The 17,712-nt window shown below is 45.0% G+C and overlaps 1 protein-coding gene across 4 annotated transcripts; it reads right to left on the minus strand.

Moving 5' to 3' along the window:
- Positions 1-421: 421 nt before the first annotated feature.
- On the minus strand, positions 422-4,042 carry LOC120668915 (phytoene synthase 1, chloroplastic-like). Of its 4 annotated transcripts, none has more exons than XM_039948720.1 (7): positions 3,871-4,042; positions 3,172-3,618; positions 3,026-3,076; positions 2,252-2,424; positions 1,380-1,615; positions 1,071-1,263; positions 422-965 (listed from the first exon to the last, which is right to left on the minus strand). In XM_039948720.1, exons 1-7 carry the CDS (start codon positions 3,962-3,964, stop codon positions 792-794), a joined length of 1,368 nt encoding a protein of 455 aa, XP_039804654.1. In that variant the 5' UTR covers positions 3,965-4,042; the 3' UTR covers positions 422-791. The 4 variants fall into 4 exon arrangements, with proteins under 4 accessions (XP_039804654.1, XP_039804655.1, XP_039804658.1 ...); XM_039948721.1 differs by having other exon boundaries at positions 3,172-3,801; positions 3,871-4,012; XM_039948724.1 differs by having other exon boundaries at positions 480-965; positions 3,172-3,629; positions 3,871-4,022.
- Between the last annotated feature and the right edge of the window lie 13,670 nt (positions 4,043-17,712).

Genomic DNA, 17,712 nt, shown 5'->3' on the forward strand with positions numbered 1-17,712 from the left:
CCTCCCTCTCCTCCGAACTCCGATCCGATCATTTCCCCAGCCGGCGTTAGCTAGGTAGCATCCCCGGCGATCATCAATCATCATGGTCTTAATCCAGCCCATCCCAGCCATTAAAGCCCACCAAGGCCCATGCCGTGCCCCCGCCGCGCACGGACGGCGGCGGCGGGAGTCCTCCTCCGCGCCGGCGGGAGTTGCGTGTGCAGTCCCCCACCGGCCAGGCCACGAAGCCAACTCCGCCGCTGCCGCATTCGACGGAGTGGGGCGCTTCTTCCGCGCCGGAGTAAGAGTACCATCAGCATCGGCTTGGCTCCTCCACGAGGTCCGTTTCCTAATCCTAATTCTCATGTCAGAAGGGGGAATCCGTCACTAAATTTCGGTTCAGTCTGAATAACATCAACAAATTTCAGTCCATGACAACTGCTTTGTACGTGTAGCTAAACTTCTATACGACAACTTTTAGCATTGGCATTTACAGAATATGGTCCCTACTTTTGTGTTTTCCACCAATCTGGCATATATAAAAAAAGAAATAAGTATACATGTTGCTTCTTTCCTTCAGAGACTCAAGTGTATGTATGCATGCTCCTAAGCGGATCGGATATACAGGCCAGCGTTCCATATCCATCTAGGTTGGTTGCAGTGCTTTTTCTATCTATCTGTGCCTCTGCCCCCAACAGATTCCCATTTCATATGATACACCTGAACAATAATTAATTTATCTCCACCAGGACATTGCCCTATTTTCTATCTAGCCTATCCTGATCACCTTGTTTTGTTTTCAATGGCAGCGGCTAGGTCTGGCTATTTCTCAGTGAAACTGGTAGCAGTAGTGACTTCCCATATGCAACAGGAAGTGCTAGCAGTTTCTTCCCTTTCCCAACATAAGCCCTCTTTGTGAAGTTGTTGTAGTCGTTTGCTTCAACCTCATCCAGGATTTGCCGGTACAACAGTAGGGAGGCCCATACCTGAAATGGAACAAGGAAACCCGTTTCATCACTATATATGCTAATGCTAAAGAAAGAACAACAACTGTTGTGCTGCTGAGTTCACTGCTAAGTTGTTCAACGTACTGGCCATCTGCTAGCCTGTGAGAGCTCAGTCACCCCTCTCTCTGCCTCCTCAAAAAACATCCTGGCCCTCTTGATCTGCTGCTTCATGAAATTTCTCCATCGGTTTGTCACGACACCATTGAAGATATCCTCATCAGAGAGCCCTGCCTGTGCCAGTTCATCTTGTGGTAAATATATCCTTCCTCTTCTAGCACTAAAATAAAAAAAAACATGAAAGAGCAACGGTGTAAATGTTTAGGGACATGCTACCTTTAGATTAGATGTTCATGCCTTGTCCTAGGAATAAGCTGTAAGGAAATAGTTACTTACTCCTCTCCTACATCCCGGAGTATATTTGTGAGTTGGTTCGCAATTCCGAGAGCCAAGGCAGCACTGTACACGCTTTCAGTTGTTGCCTTAGACTCAGGTGCGATGCCCATCACAGGTACACTCATTAATCCCACAGTTCCAGCAACATAGTAGCAGTACATGTAGAGCTCGTCGAAGTTCTTATACCTCGCCTTTCTAAGGTCACTCCGCATCCCTTCAATCATGTCCCTGAAGGGCTGCCAAAAAATGTGCATTGCATCATGAGAGGTAGTCCTGTTAGTATAATGGTATGTACAGCATAGTTTGGCAAATCACCAAGTAACACAGGCAGTGATAGGAACTTTTTGGTCTTATTACTTGGACTTTTGTTCTCAATCTCTTCCTTCTTGATTATTATTGTCCAGATTATGATTAATTCACATTACCAAGGTCATATAATTAAACTCTAGCTCCAAGTTTTGCTTTCAACTGTAAACTTTTTTCTTAACTGCCGGGCCAGTGAGGGGCAATCAATTCCCAGGTGGGGAATCCTCTCCCCTTCCGTTGCATCCTAAAAAAAGTTCATTGCATTTCCACCTAAACAGCTTTGACACAACACGACTCTCCTGGTCCTTTTACCTACACAAGCCCACTACAGCATGTGCTCGGTTAAATTGAACTTTACAATAGCATTGGTGACGTACTGAAGGCTGAAAAATCGTATGATTCTGTTCTCGTCAACTTAGCAGGTCTAGTCATACTGCACTAAATTTGCAAGGCCTAGGTAGTCCAATGCTAATTAGGAATAACAGCAACTGTAGTCAAGCAGTGGCATGTCAGTTTCATCCACTAGATATTATGATATGCAGAGGTGCAGATACACCAGCTACTACCTGAATGTCTATGGGGAACCTTGAGATGGTATCAGAAAGAGCGGCGTCAAGCATATCGTAAGGGCGTCCCGCGAAAAGATCCTCTAGTCTCTTCTCCCACCGGTCCAAAGCCGTTGGCGTAATGTAGTTGGCGTTTGGCCCATCTACGAGCTCATCTGTCCTCCTACACCACACTGCAGGAACACACCCATCAGATTTGCTAAGTCTTACCTGAAGCAGGTCATTTAAAATTGCCTATACACCAGATTCATATTCTAAGGTAGTTTGAAGCGTGAAGAATATGTTCTCATCATAGCTTTCCAAAAGGTCTTAAAGTGTCCATGAAGCCATTTACCAGTGTTTTAACCTACCGAAAGCCTATATATTCTAGTGCTTCCACAGATACTGCCATAAAAAGTACACTAGGCCTTCATTCGTCATTGACTATATACATAGATGCACAAATAATACACAGCGTGGAAGTCAACAATTCTTCTTTTTCAATGCATGTTAGTTCCCACTGAGAGCTACTTCACACTTGACACCACTACTTTGAAAGTGTGCCAATTGCCATCCAGATTCTTGGAATTTGCTGTTAAAAGCAACTTTTCTTTTTCTTTTTTACTACAGCAGCACAAGGCGCATGCAGATTAGGTGCATTTATCAGATGATATTGCAGAAATTGAGAAACAAACTGTACATGCTAGGGAGAGGGAATTAATCAATGGAGCAGTCAACGTTAACATAGGGGTCGAAGACATGGTGGTGATTGTTATTGAGATACCAATACCATACCATAGATGGCCCATATGGCGCGGCGCCTCTCCTCTGTCATCAACAAAGTTCCTGCCACGAACACAAGAGAATAGAAGAGACAGACATGCAGGTATCAGGACTGACCATCGTTTGAACAAAGATGATTGAAGACTGCTGCTGCATACCGAGGTAAAAAGTCTTGGCATACTCCTCGCAGATGTCGCCGCAGCGGGCGTAGGCCTCCTTGAGGTTGAGGCGGTTGCGCGGCATGTCCAGCTGCTGGGGCCTGACGTCGAGGACGGGCGGCGTCTGCGAGCGCAGCTGGCGCTTGAGCAATGCCGCCTGCTTGAGCACGACGTCGTAGACCTTCTGCTCGGAGGAGACGACGGCCTCTCCCGCCGGGTTGACGGCCAGGCTGGAGTACACGGCGGAGGTCCGGCCAATCTCCCCCGGGTCGAGGCCAAGGCACGCGTACCTGAGCGAGCAGAGCATCCAGCGGCCACTACTGCGTGGCGGCACCCTCCTCTTGAGCTGCAGGGGGGAGGAGCACTGGAGGAGGCTCCCATGGACATGGGCGTCGGAGAGCCCGGGCGACGCTGCTCGTACAAGGATGATGGCCATATGTCTGTTATCTGCAAGGCGACTAGGCGAGGCCAATCAATCAGCAGAGCAGCAGCAGCTCCGCTGGGAGAGGGAGGGATGACTGACTGGGAAGGCTGGGATCGGAGGAAGGGGGAAGAAAAATGGACCACAGACCACGCACGCTGGGTGGTGCCCGGGCAGTCAGTGGTGGTGAGAGGCGTGAGCGCCTGCTGCTGCATTCGGTGACGGTTAGCATCGGGCAAAAGGTTCCATGGAGCAAACAGCTTACTTTGGCCACTCACCTCTTATCGCCACCACCACACTGCTGATGCTGCTCCTACTTGGCATATGCTGCTGCGGTTGCACACTTGCTTGTAGGGCAACAGCAGGCAGCATGCATTTGACATGCGGCTACTAGCAACTAGATGAGCTGCTGCTGCTGCTGCTGCATGCGTCTCCTTGTGGACTCTGCAGGATCGGGGAAGGCAGAGGCAGGCACAGGCACAGGCACAGGCAGCGTGGAACGAAGAAAGATGGGTTAGTTGGATCCATGCCACTACAATTTCACGATTTTTGATTTTATGTTGAAATCCATGCCATTGAGTGGCATGATTTTCAACGTGAAACCCAATTTCACGGAGTTGTGGTGGCATGAATCGAATTTTCCCAAGAAAAAAAGCGAGAGACGTGGAGCGGACAGAGGCCAGCCAAGCCAGCAAGGGATAGATAAGCTTATCACATGCCAGCGCTGTGCGGGCGTACTTTGGAGGCCGCTGAGTGGTGACACCTGGAAAGGCCCGGGATTCACCCCGGCTGCTTCTGTCCGACGTGGCACGGCGGAGCTCCTGGTGGGCCCCACTCGCTGCCATGGCGTGCAACTCCTGGCTGCAATTGCCTTGCCTGCCTCTCGAGCTTTCAGGTCTGCTCCAAGATTTCGCTGCTGTGCCTTTCTTCTTCCTTTTTCTTTCACTTTTCACCTGATTAGTAGTGTGTATGAATGTGGTTGCAAGTTTGGTAGGAGCACGCGTACAGTAACAGAAAAAGTGTTTCTCCTCTCTTGGTGGGGTGTGATGTGCGCAACCACAAAAAACACTTGTATAATTGCATTTAAATTTGCGTGGTTCGCATGCAGTAACAGATCGAAAACGTGTAGGGTTTGGATTCTGGTTTGGCTTTGACCAGGGCTGGGTAGACCGACCGTAGGCTCAGTACAATGCATCTCATACGTGTCCGATGTAGACTGCACAGTAGTCCCGCTGACTTTTCAGATTAGCTTTGCTATATATTTACTCACTGCTTGCTTATTACACTAGGTACACTGCAAAGCCATACTATGTCGTATACTCCCTCCATACTCGAAAAGAATGTCGTTTTGGACAAGATTATACTCTCTCCATACTCGAAAAGAATGTCGTTTTGGACAAGATTTGAGTCAAACATTGGGAACATAAATTATGAATAACTTTTAAGTTGTTGAGTTTCACAATACAAAAATCATATGAATAGATTTGTTTTAAAAAATATTTTCATAAAAGTATAAATATATCACTTTTTGATAAATATTTTTATAAAAACAAGAAGCCAAAGTTAAGTTTTGGAGACCGTGTCGCTGTCCAAAACGACATTCTTTTCAAGTATGGAGGGAGTATATATTATCATTGCCGGAAACCCTCATGCATTGTTACACTAAATATGGAATTTCTATTATATTGTCTTCAGACTTGGGTAGACGTACAGCATTCCGGATGGTTTTACTTAATAAGCAATGCTTGACAACTTTGTATGGTGTGCAGTTCACTCTTATATATCCACTGGCGGAGCTACATGTCGGCCAAAGTGGACTATGCCCCCCTCCCTCCTCCACGCTAGCCTCATTGCATATCTCTATTTGCCTGAACTGTTGCAACTAATAATATAGAACATAGAGAAAAATAGCATGAGAAGTAACAGATCCATGGAAGGGAGAGTGAGTTCAAATACTCCATACTGGTTGCCGGATAAGGGATCACCTCGCTCTCATCAAATTTCTATGCATGGATGTGAGCAAATGTTGAGGCGAGACTTAGCATTGTTGTGATTACTGTAGCATTGGCCCCCTCTTAGTTTCAATCCTGGCTCCGCCACTGTATATATCACTAAGCAAAATTCTGACCAATATATGGGTAGGGAAAAAATAATCTCAGTTTTCATTTTGATGAATCAAACTAGTTTCCTTGCATCAGGGCAGCTCATGTCATTATGTTGGTGCCTCAAAATGAAAAACCTGTCAGCCAAAGCTGTCACACCCGGTTTATGAAGGCAAACCGAATGCATCTCATATGTGCGCTAGGATCAGTTTACACACATATGATTGACCATAAAGTGAATAACACAATGAGTGCAAACGTAAAGAGAGTATTATAGACTTTATTACAAAACCGAATGTCTTAAGCGAATAAATAAACGTCTATAGAGTAGCAGCAGAAATCTTCTTCAGCACTGGCAGATGACTGGGAGACATACGCCTAGAAATCCTCGAAATCTTCTGGAAACTCCGGACAGTTGTTATTATGGTCTGAGCAGCAAGTATGCAAGGGTGAGTACACTTATGGTTGGTACTCAACAAGTGGTAGGGAAACAACTATAATACATGCAAGGCTAATTCAAGGAATAGCTGACTCGGTTTAACTGCACTCAGCAATTTTAGTTGAACATATTTTATTAGCAAGCATTATCTAGATATAAGTATATACCATCAAACCCATAAGATAAGCATATATGAAGATAAACAACTTAACCATAAGTAAAAACATCGATTTAGATCAACTTCAAGTTCAATTATCATGTGAGGGTCCAAGCTGATCGTGACCGTGAGCACGGCTGATATATCAGTTTTACACTCTGCAGAGGTTGTACACTTTCACCACAATTCGCGTAAAAGCTCCGAAGAACTTTAAACCCAACCATGCAAGTGCGGGCCAAGCACCGTATCACACTTCCTTAGGTATGACTGCATAGGGACGCTACGAGGCCTTTACAAAGATTCCCTAACCTATGACAATCCGCTAAGGTTTCAAGTCAAAGTGGTCATAACACTGTCCTAATGAGGTGGTACCTTGCCAAAGGACCATTAAACAATACCAATTGCCCCAAGAGGACCGAGCTATACCCCATCGATGCATCCCCTCTTGCCCTTTCGGTAAGACTGTCACAAGCTAGAGTCTCTAATTAATCAGCCAAGACCAGAGCTATATAGTATTGTGGTTGTACTATTTTCTTGGGTGGTTCTCCATGTTCCAATTAACACATATGGTCTTGATTAACAATATTAAGCCATCATGAACATGAAGTAAACAAGTATAGCATTTATATTAACATTATCCACCCATAACCAAGGTAAAGCGACTAGCATAGCTACCCAACATGAAAATAAACCCAAGTTGATCAAGGAATAAGGTAAACAATACTAGGCATGTCCTTAACTCGGTTCCCATCATATTATAGACACATGCATGTACATAAAAGTAAATGTGATAGATTTGGTGATTTCATGGGTCAAAAACATGATCAAGGGTCCACTTGCCTTTCTCAAACTGCTGCTGGTCCGGTCCTCCGAAGTCTTCATCTTGCTGCTGCTCCTCGAACTGCGGATCGTCTATCGCACCAAACACGCACATACAAACAAACAAGTACAAACAATAAGAAACAGTACACCAGACAACATAAACAGTACAAAAAGAGGTTACTAAACTATACTACTCATTGCAACGATCGCGTGAGTGTAAAAATCATCGAAAACGGATCTAAAACGGAAAAGTTATGGCTAAAACAAGTTTTAAGGGCTAGAACGTAATTAAACCTTATACTCAGGGGCTAGATCATGAAAACAGGGGCAGTTTTGTAAATATTTTTCACTGCAGAGGACGGTGGGTTCTAATATGGAAAAACATAGGGATTTCTTTGCAAAAACGGCATGGTTGACCGGCCATGGTGGGGTTGACTTAGATTGAATCTAATTCGAGCCGTGGATTTCAGATCGGACGGCTAGGACGGGTCGGGGCGGCTTGCGACGGCGCAAGCAACCGGCGGCAAGGCGTACGCGGCGGCGGGATGGCCGGACTTGGCCGGAACGGCCGTTCGGTGTTCGATTTCGAGCGCGGTTGGCACTGGGAGCATGAGCGCGGCGCGGGCAATCGATCTAGGGCAGCGGCGCGAGCTAAGGCGGGCGGAGCAGCGCCCGCGGCGGCGCATGTCGAAACGGCGGCAACGGCAAACGCTCCCGGGCGGAACAGATCGAGAGGGAGGGAGAGAGGAGGTCGGCGATCCTCACTACCTCGGTGCGAAGCTCCTGGATGGTTCGAAGATGGCGGAGGCGTGACGAAACGGCGGCGCGGCGATGGAGTTCGAGCTCGGACGGAGCTCGACAATGGCGGCGGCTGCGTCTAGGGTTTTGCGAGGGCGAAACGACAGCTGCGGGTTTGGCGAGGTCAAGGGGGGTCTCGGGTTCCTTTTATAGGGACGGACGTCCCCTTGGCGTGCGGGCCACGCCGTGTCCGCGGCGGCATGGGATCGGACTCGGGGCAAGTCCCGGCCCGTCCCGAGCTCGGGGACGACCCCGATAGGCAGGCCCCGCCTGTCGGTAGGCCGCGGGTGAGGGGCGCCAAGATGTGTTGGGCCGGGAGGAAAAACTAAAATGGGCTGGCGCAAAGAGGAAAACGGGCCGCGGGAAAAGGGGTTTCTGGGCCGCGGGGAAGGGGTAAAAGAAAAGCCCTTTCCATTTTCTGAAACAAAACAAACTCTTTCAATCTAAATTCAAACACAAGAATTCAAGTTTAAATTGAACAACAAACAAATAAAAGATGCAAAGCAGCATGAGATGCACAAATCTATTTTTCTTACATTTATTTTATGGCTAAATATTTTATTTAAGCTTGCGATAAATACTCTAAATTCGAGATAAAATAAATAAAACCTTATCGAACCTAAAAAAATCTAATTAAATTTATTTAGGCTCCTAATTTGAAAATAGGGGTGTTACAAAAGCTCAGGAGCCCAAAGCCCAAAGCCAGGTCATGCCAAAGCTCAGGAGCCGTCAGCCAAAGACACAACAAAACTCATCATGTTCCTGTCAATTATAAACACCAGCAGGTGAGAAAGATTGTCAGTCCACATAAAAAAAACTCGGGCGGGTGGGAAAAGACCGCCCCACCGGTATTAACTTAAGAAGAAGCCTCGGCTTCCCCGACCGAGAAAATCCCCGAACCCTGGCCCCGCCCTGACACTGGGAGACGTAACCCCTGGGAACTGTGCCTGGGCCATGTAAGGGTCCTCAGGCCGACCTGGGCCGTCTCACAACCAGTGCTTTGGCACACGGGGCCAGCGAGGGGATTTTTTTACCCTCAGCCTAAAATTCGCTCCCACGGGGAGTCGAACTCAGGACCTGAGGGGTGCCGCCGGAGTAACTAACCAACTGGGCTAGCATCCTTTGGCCACATAAGGCCAGTCTTAATGGGGTTTCATGGAGAGTTTTATGGCATTAAATACTACCAATTTTGCTGACATGACAAGGAGAGAGAATGATGAAGTTTCATGGAATGTGAGGAGAGTTTCATCATCATGAAACCCATCTGGCACAGTTACCTAGTTCTCAGTCTAGGTAACTGTGCCCATGGTACTCCCACTGAGATTGGCCTAAGCTGCCGCTCGGCCCTCCTTTTTTTATATAAAAAAAGATCGATCTTCCCTGTTCAATCTTTTTAGAGAAGAGGGGCATATGCTAACTGTAGCCAAAGTAACAGCAACATCTTTCCGTTTTGATTGGCGAATGGGACAAGTGCGGCCCATCATCCTATGACTTGGGGTATTGGGCCTTCCCTAGCCATGTTCCCCATCAGTTTCTCTTCTTTCCTCCTCCTTCCTTCAAAATCCTGGTTTATGCTGTGGCTTTGTATGAGCTACCAATAGCATTCCAGAAACGTGAACATCGATTCATCAACATTGAGCCTGTTCGGCTGATCGGCTCTCGGCTTGTCTCGACTTGTTTCGATTTATTTCCTCTCACATAATACTATTTATTCTACCAGCCGAATACTATTCATCAGATCAGCCGAACAGCCTCATTTCATCTAGACCACGTTCTACTGCATCCAGGCTGTGATTTTTTAAGTAACATTCACATTTTAATTCAGGAAGACAACGATATCAAGAAAGAACCACCACTGGAGTTATTAAAATGGAAACAAAAGCTGCTCCAACTCATATGTGCAATCAAGTTTGATTAGTTGGATCCCCTCTTTAATTTGTTGTGTCTGCAGATATGATGCATCAGAAGTTTTGATGTCTTGATGATGGATAAGGATATCGGGAACAGGTCCAATCATGGCTAAGTATGTTCCTATACTTATTTTCCTTTTCCCCCCTTTCTATATATCTTACCGATCCTTTATTTTTGAAAGATCTATGTTTCTGAAATTAATAAATTTTCCTTTAAAAAAATGTTTCTGATACTTTTCGGGACAAGATGCTTCACCTGGTCTGGATTATATCTGATTTTGTTTTTTTTCTTATTGATAGGATATCTTATGATGAGGTAATGAGAGATATGCTTGCGCATGTGGTCCATGAATTCATCTGCTCTTGTCACGTGGTACACAAAATTTGTTTAAAAGCTGAACAGAAGGCTGATAAGAGGAAAAACTCTTTTGGCTACATAGTTATGGCTGTTTTGACTGACTGGCATGCCATAGGAGATAACATAACATAAAGGATTAAATAAAGCTTTTGGAGAAGATTATGAATATTAAATAAAGCTTGAGTTGAGTTGACTGACTACATCTTGTGGCTGCAACATAAACTAAATGATGGAAGAAGATGTTAGTATTGATCTCCACCATTTGGGCCCAACGGACCAAATGGACCTTGACTCGTGCGCTGATCGGGGGCGCCCAGCCCATGGAAGGCTGGTGGGCCCTCGTCGCGCAGCCCCATAAAAGGGAGGTGAGGACTAGTGGCACAAATGACGAGGTTCACCGCCGCCACTGTTTCCCACCTCAAACCCTAATCCGATCAGAGAGGGTGGACCGCAGCGGCGGGAAGCACCACCGGCACAGCTACTCCACTGCACTGCCACCACCGTGTCTTCACTGCACCGACCGTCGGCACCCCTGTGCGGATCTTCACCGACGAATGCGAGATAACAGGCACCTCGAGCTCCACAGGAGAAGGTCCTCACCCCTCTTAGTTTCTATTATTGTTCTAGATCTAGGACCCCCTGTAAGGATCACCGGGGTGTCCGACCCTAGAGGGGAAGGGGGTGAATAGGGTCGCTAATCGCTTTCTATCCTAGGGCTCAATCTATTTGCATAAGATAAACCTAACACGTCCTACACATGCTAGTTATGACTAAGGTTTATCTATACTACTCTCTACTTACCCCTAAAAGACTTGCAACCTATAGCCAATCCTAATCAAACTAACTAGGAAAGTAAAGGCACGCAAGATAGAGTAAATGCGGAAACATAATACGGTAAGTAAAGAGGTAAGGGAGAGAATATACAAACTCCCGTGAAGACACTAAGACACACGATTTAATGTGGTTCGGTTAGGACACCAAGTCCTTCCCTACATCCACGGCCACTTGTCCAACACGAACAAGTGTGATGCCGAGTCTCTCCGCTTGATCACCATCTTGCGTTCGCCACCAAGGCTCCCAGCAAGCAAAGGCTAAGTGACCCCAAGTCACCAAGACAAGGCCACCGCCACCGTCTCTCTCGAAGCGTCACCCACGGCACCGTCTTCACTATCGGAGCTTCTCACCAAGAGGGGTCTCCTTCCCCGCACAAAGTGTCGTTGCCTCTCCACACCAAGTCGGAGGGTCACACGACGAGTACACAAGATGCTTGCCACAGCAAGGCTTCTCTCAAGGGAGCTCTCGCAAGAACTAATCCCTATTACAAGGACTAAGCACTCTTACAAGTGTGCTTAAGTCTCTATGATGTACAATGATGCTCTATGGTGGTTGGAGGTGTTCTTCAAGTGTAGTATGCTTCAGCAACTTCAGCACTCTCCAGCAACCTCAAATGACCCGGCCTTGGGGGTATATATAGCCCACACACCCCAAAAGAGCAGTTGGGAAAGGCTGACAAAAATTCTTATCGTCGGTTAAACCGACGCTCCAGTTTTGTCAACACCGGATCAATCGGTGAGTGTACTTTCCCTTCTTCTAGCCATTACTGTCTTCCAACGGCTACTTGATCAATCGACCGACGCTCTTGAAATCACCATCTGTTTAACTGGTGAGTGCAAGCTCAGAAACCCCCGAAAAATAGAGTCTCTGGACAACTGCGCCGACGCTCAATTTTGAGCATCGTCGGTTTAACCGGTGCTAAATCCTAGCCTCAGCCTCTGGGTCCATTGCACCGACGCCTTCATTTTTCCCGTCGTTGGTTCAACTGGTGCACTCTGCTGACTTGGTCTCCACTGAGCCCATTGCACAGGTAAGTACAATTTCCCTATCGTCGGTTTAACCGGTGATAGTAAATTGTCTCTGTTTTGATCTTTCAGACTTTGATTTCTTCACGGTCTCTTCAATTCTTGTCCCTTGGAACCACCGTAGGGGCGGCCCTTCGGGCCTTGCTATGCCTATCTTCTCATTGTCATCACTTGAACCTAAAAGCCTGAGAATGGTCATCTTAATAATCATATTAGTCCAAGTGTTGTGTTGTCTATATCAATCACCAAAATATTATATTGAAATATGGCATGAGAGGCCATTTTCGCTACACCCCCCTTGTACCATGTAAAGAAAAGAGCAATGAAATCCCTCCCGATTTGTGCATTGTGTGATCCTAAAAGTCTAACAATGGTATCAAGAACATCGATCTAGTGTGCAGATTGAGATTGGGTTGGATTCGAACATGAATCGAAAGAGAACGGACAGATCTCGATCTTGGATCGAGGAAAAGAACAAAGAAAGAGGCGGCGGGCCTTACCTGGTCGCGCCGCCGGCACCAACACCGACCGTTGCTGCACGGGAAAGCTCCGTCTCACCGCGCGAGCTCGGGCTCTTGGCACCGTCGCAGAGCCGCTCGACGGCGGCACGCTCATGCAAGGGCGAGCGCGCGCGCCGGCGAAGGGGCCTGCGGCGGCGCCGCCATCGCCTCCTGCCGCCACGGGCAACCGTTGCTGCAGCTTGCTCAGTCGCGGCGCGCAGAGAGAAAAGGGAAGGAGAAAAGGTCGAGAGCTGTGGAGGACATCTGGCCGCTCCGTGGCCGCCGCCGCTGCGTGCTGTGCGGTGTAGACTGAAGAGGAAAGAAAGGAAGCTTGGAGGTTGCTGGCCATGGGCCGGCGGCCGAAGCTCGGGATGCGTCGGCGAGAGTCACCGGCGGCGGCGCCGCCGCCATACTCGGACCGGGAAAGGGGGCGAAATGCCCTAGGGTTTCACAGTGAGCGACCGAGCGCCGTTTTTGCCCTGGCAAAAATGATGGCCGACCGTCGGATCAGAACGAACGGCCGAGATCGAGCGGAGAGAGCCACGAGATGGGCCACCGGCCCATGAGAGCGCCGACCGGCTGGGCCGCGCAGAGCCAAGCGCCGGATGGGCCGCGCGCGCGAATCAAAGGCCCAGGCGGGCACAAGTGAGCGAGCCGAGCCCGTTTCGAACTGGGCCGTGCGGTTCGGGCCATGGGCCGAAAGATAAGAGACTGGGCTGAAATTTCAGCCTAAACAGTGACGAAAGTTCACAGTTTTTTGTTCTTTTCAGAAGCAATTCTTTGTTGCTTATTTGTACAGTTTAAATCTCTGATTAAATTTGAACCAACGGGATAATTTTTTCAGAGAATAGATGAACAGTAAATGCTTCTGAAAAGCAAAAATATTCGTTGTTGTGAAAAGTGTATTATCTACTCAATTTGAACCAACGGGATAAATTATTTATCGAGCAAATCAGTGTACAGACATGTTTAGAAGTATAGTTACTTCTAAAAAGAAAGAAAGGTTTCCATTGCGATAAAGAAAGAAAAGTTTTCCGATGTCATAAAGAAAGGAAAATATTTCCGCTGTTATATAGTTGCTATCTTTCAATTAAGTCGGAACAACGAGAAGATTTAATTGGAAGAATAGTATAAAAGTCTTAAATGAGTTTTTTTTTCTAGAAAAGCTTCCGCTGTTTAAAGTCAAAGTTGAGTTTTGGCATTTTTATGCCATTTGAAGCCTCAAAGTTGAGCATCACTGTTATCATAAAGATAATTCTCACGGAAGATAAATTTAAAGTCAATTACAGTATTGTTATTTTCTGACCAACATTAATGATAACAATACTATAATTTTTTTTTATGATTCATAGCTTAAAGTTTAAAGTCTCTGGTAAATGTTGCATCAAAGTGACCATTTTCAGAGAACAGATAAAGAACTGCTCTTGAACTAGATAAATGTATTTTTCTAGTTTCCGCTGCAATAAAGTTGATTATTCTCTAATTAAATTCGAACCAACAGGAGGATTTAATTTTGAGGAGCAGATATATGGTTTTAAAGTTTATTGAGTTTTCCATACATTAATTCCGTCTCTGCCCAACAGTAATATGGAATTAATGTAAAAAGAAGGATATATTATTCTATTTCTGACCAACGGTGATATAGAATAGAACTTAAAGTATTGATTATTGTCTTTTCAAACAAAGAGTTCCATGTTGTCCTTGAAGGACGAAAGAAATTGAACTGGGTACTTGTGACTCAGAAAGAAAGAAGATCATTACATGAGAGAATATATTATCTGTAAAGAACGGCTTGTAAAGAAAAGTACTCATGGATATTGATCCAAGGAAAAGAAGATAGAGCAATAAGATATTGTTTTGAGAAATATCTCTTATGTACTCTCTATCAATTAGAATTCATTTTGAGTTCATTCAAAGTTGTGATAAGTCATACATGTTTAATTTGACCAACGTCGGATTAAGCATGTGTGTCATGGGATATTCAAATTTATTTCTGAATTTGATATAAGCTAATCCTGACATTTATGTCTGGAAAAACTATGAAATAATAACCGCATGACGAGGTAAAGTTGGCATAGTGCTAATCCTGCATGGCGGGAGAAAGTGGTGATGACTCATGTGTTGGTTTATCCCACACTGGGAGAAAAGTTTGTAGTAGCTTTGCTATTCTAGAATTGATCGGGCACTTCTATTGTGTCACAGTGATTAAGCACTCAATGAGTTTAAAAAGAATGGAAAGTTACATGCGAACCTCGAGATAAGAAAGATATGCAAGCATGACTTGCTAAAGTACTTGTAATAAAGGACTCTGTTGAGTTCGTGAAATGAAATGAGGAAAAAGTACTGCCATATCGAATAAAGGACTCTATTGAGTTCTCAAAGCAAAATGAATAAAAGGTACTCCCATACGAATTAAGAAATTACTTTGTTCTGCATGACGTAATCATGTGGATGAAGTAATAAAAGTTCCCTCATTCACAAAAGTTGTGAACAATTTTCGAAATTGTGGTAGAAAAGTTAAAGCCACATTTTGAGGGGGAGAAATATGAGACTTAAGAAAGATACTCCCCTGTAATGTGCATTGAAATCAAGAGATGATCTATTAAAGAATGAATGTGACCATTAGGGGGAGTACAACGGTCACTATACTAATACCCCTATGTAAAGAAATTGCTAAATTCTAGTATTTATGTTGGACGACCCTCAAAGATAGTAAGATGGTGCGTACGGAGCACATATAAAGTTTTTAACAGATGGAACCCAAATAAAGAGATTTACTGATACGCCATATTTACAAATGATGGAAAATCTGGGGGAGTATGGTATATAGAGACCTAATACTTGAAGAGAAGTAGGAATGCGTGTCCACTTCAATAATTCAAGAACAAAAGTATTCAAGAACAAAAGTTTCTCATGCCTACTGATGTTGCGTACAACACCTGTTGTTAGCTGTCAAAGAAAATAAATAATATAAAGAAGGATCCTGTTATGCAGGATCTTGTTAATCCATTGCCATTTGGCAAAAGGAGCAATAACTGCCCTATACAAAGTAAAGAAAATCAAATGGAGGTTGTTCATCTCATTTGAGGAAGTCGCAAGAATTCCATGGGTTAAGACCATGGAAGAAAGAAATGATTCCTAAAAGAGCCATCACAGTAGATTATGATGGACCTACAAAATGCAATGTGACTCCAGAGGGAATATTGAAAGATATAAATCAAAATTTGTGACAAAATTTTAGTCAAAGAGAAGAAAGAACATACGGGATACCACAATGGTAAATTCATTTATGGATTGAAGAAAGCCACGAGACGGTGGTATCTAAAGTTTAAATGAAACAGTATGAAATTTTGGGTTTTCCAAAAGATTGAGGAGGATAATAGCTTTTAAGGAAAAGTAAAAGAATGGGGAATCTAATTTCCACACCTTAAATGAAGATAACATCCTACTTTCTAGTGGTGGTGTTAATATACTGTTATAGATAAAGAATTCTTGTCCTAAAATTTTGATCACGGTGATGAGTTTTTTATTCTACGAATTGAGACTCATCGAGATAAAAGAAAGGGGTATTATGATTATCACAAAGGCATACTCAGAAAAAAATTCTAAAGAAATGAAGTATGCAAAGGAGTAAACCTACGCCTGTTCCTATCATCAAGGGTAATGGTTTTGGGAACCTTAGTGTTCCGGGAACCAATGTGAAACAGAAATAGTCCCATATGCTTCAGCTATTGGAAGCTTTATAAGCGCGCAAGTAAAGAACTTACCCTGACATAGTTTGTGTATCCGGATTATTTTGGCAAAAGTACAATCCAGAGATAGATCACTGGAATTGAAATTGAGAATGTTGGCCTCATGCTAAGTTGGAAAGATCAAGTACTCTCAAAAGGTTGTGAGTACAAAAGTAGAACTTGTGAAATGTGTAGCGAAATCCACAATTGTCGCTAACTTTCACATTTGGAGGTTTTGTGTGGAAAAGCTCCAAAACAAAGCAATTATGATCAATGTGATGCAAAGATATAGTATAGCATGATACGAGACCGAGGGACAGGCAAAACGGTTAAGGGAATCTGTACCCGGAGATGATAATGGTTGATAACAGCAATAACCATTTAAGTAATTTTGCTCCTATGACAACGAGTCAAGTGTGGTGCCAAACACATTGACATAAAGTTATACGTTGTAAAAGAGATAGTCCGGAATCATGATTGAAATGCATTGTGAATATAAATGACAGACAAGTGTTTGCGGATCCTCTTATTAAAGGCTTACCGCCCAGTGTGTACAGATAACACACAATCGACATGGGTTCATGATATAGCCTATGTTTCCGGGCAATAAATGGGCCAAAGTTAGTACCTATTTCAGAACCGAGAGGTGTGTTGTAGCTGTTAAGTCTATCGGCTATTGACCGTGATGATGAGGCATGCTCATATGCACTAATCCGTGATGGAGTAGGTAAACAAAGAATAAAGAATGTAGAAAGTAAAGATTGAGATAAGTTAAAAGACAAGATGAGATCAAGGGGGAGAATGTTAGTATTGATCTCCACCATTTGGGCCCAACGAACCAAATGGACCTTGACTCGTGCCCTGATCGCGCCCAGCCCATGGAAGGCTGGTGGGCCCCATCGCGCAGCCCCATAAAAGGATGGTGAGGACCAACGGCACAAATGACGAGGTTCACCGCCACCACTGTTCCCCACCTCAAACCCTAATCCGATCAGAGAGGGTGGGCCGTAGCGGCGGGAAGCACCACTGGCACAGCTACTCCACTGCACCGCCACCACCGTGTCTTCACTGCACCGACCGTCGCCGCCCCTGCGCGGATCTTCACCGACGAATGCGAGATAGCAGGCACCTCGAGCTCCACAGGAGAAGGTCCTCACCCCTCTTAGTTTCTGTTATTGCTCTAGATCTAGGACCCCCCTTGTACCATGTAAAGAAAAGAGCAATGAAATCCCTTTCGATTTGTGCACTGTGTGATTCTAAAAGTCTAACAGAAGAAAGGGACAATAATACTGGATTTCTTAGTACATCTCTGGAAGCCCATGCCTGGAGAATCATGACTTTGAATGCCAAAGACCCAACCCAAGTACAATATGTCAATATGGTGGCCTGAAAACTGAAAATATCGTGTCAGGTGTCACATTAACTGAAAAGCAGTGAAGCTTGT

This window comes from Panicum virgatum, chromosome 4N (assembly GCF_016808335.1).
Source record: "Panicum virgatum strain AP13 chromosome 4N, P.virgatum_v5, whole genome shotgun sequence".
Lineage (NCBI taxonomy): Eukaryota > Viridiplantae > Streptophyta > Magnoliopsida > Poales > Poaceae > Panicum > Panicum virgatum.

Excerpts from the sequence above, each read along its gene's own strand:
- LOC120668915 (XM_039948720.1), bottom strand. The coding sequence starts at position 3,964 with ATGCTGCCTGCTGTTGCCCTACAAGCAAGTGTGCAACCGCAGCAGCAT. Across the intron at positions 2,425-3,025 it reads CGCCATATGGGCCATCTATG|TGTGGTGTAGGAGGACAGAT; the intron begins GTATGGTATTGG and ends GTGTTCCTGCAG. Across the intron at positions 966-1,070 it reads CACAGGCTAGCAGATGGCCA|GTATGGGCCTCCCTACTGTT; the intron begins GTACGTTGAACA and ends GTTCCATTTCAG.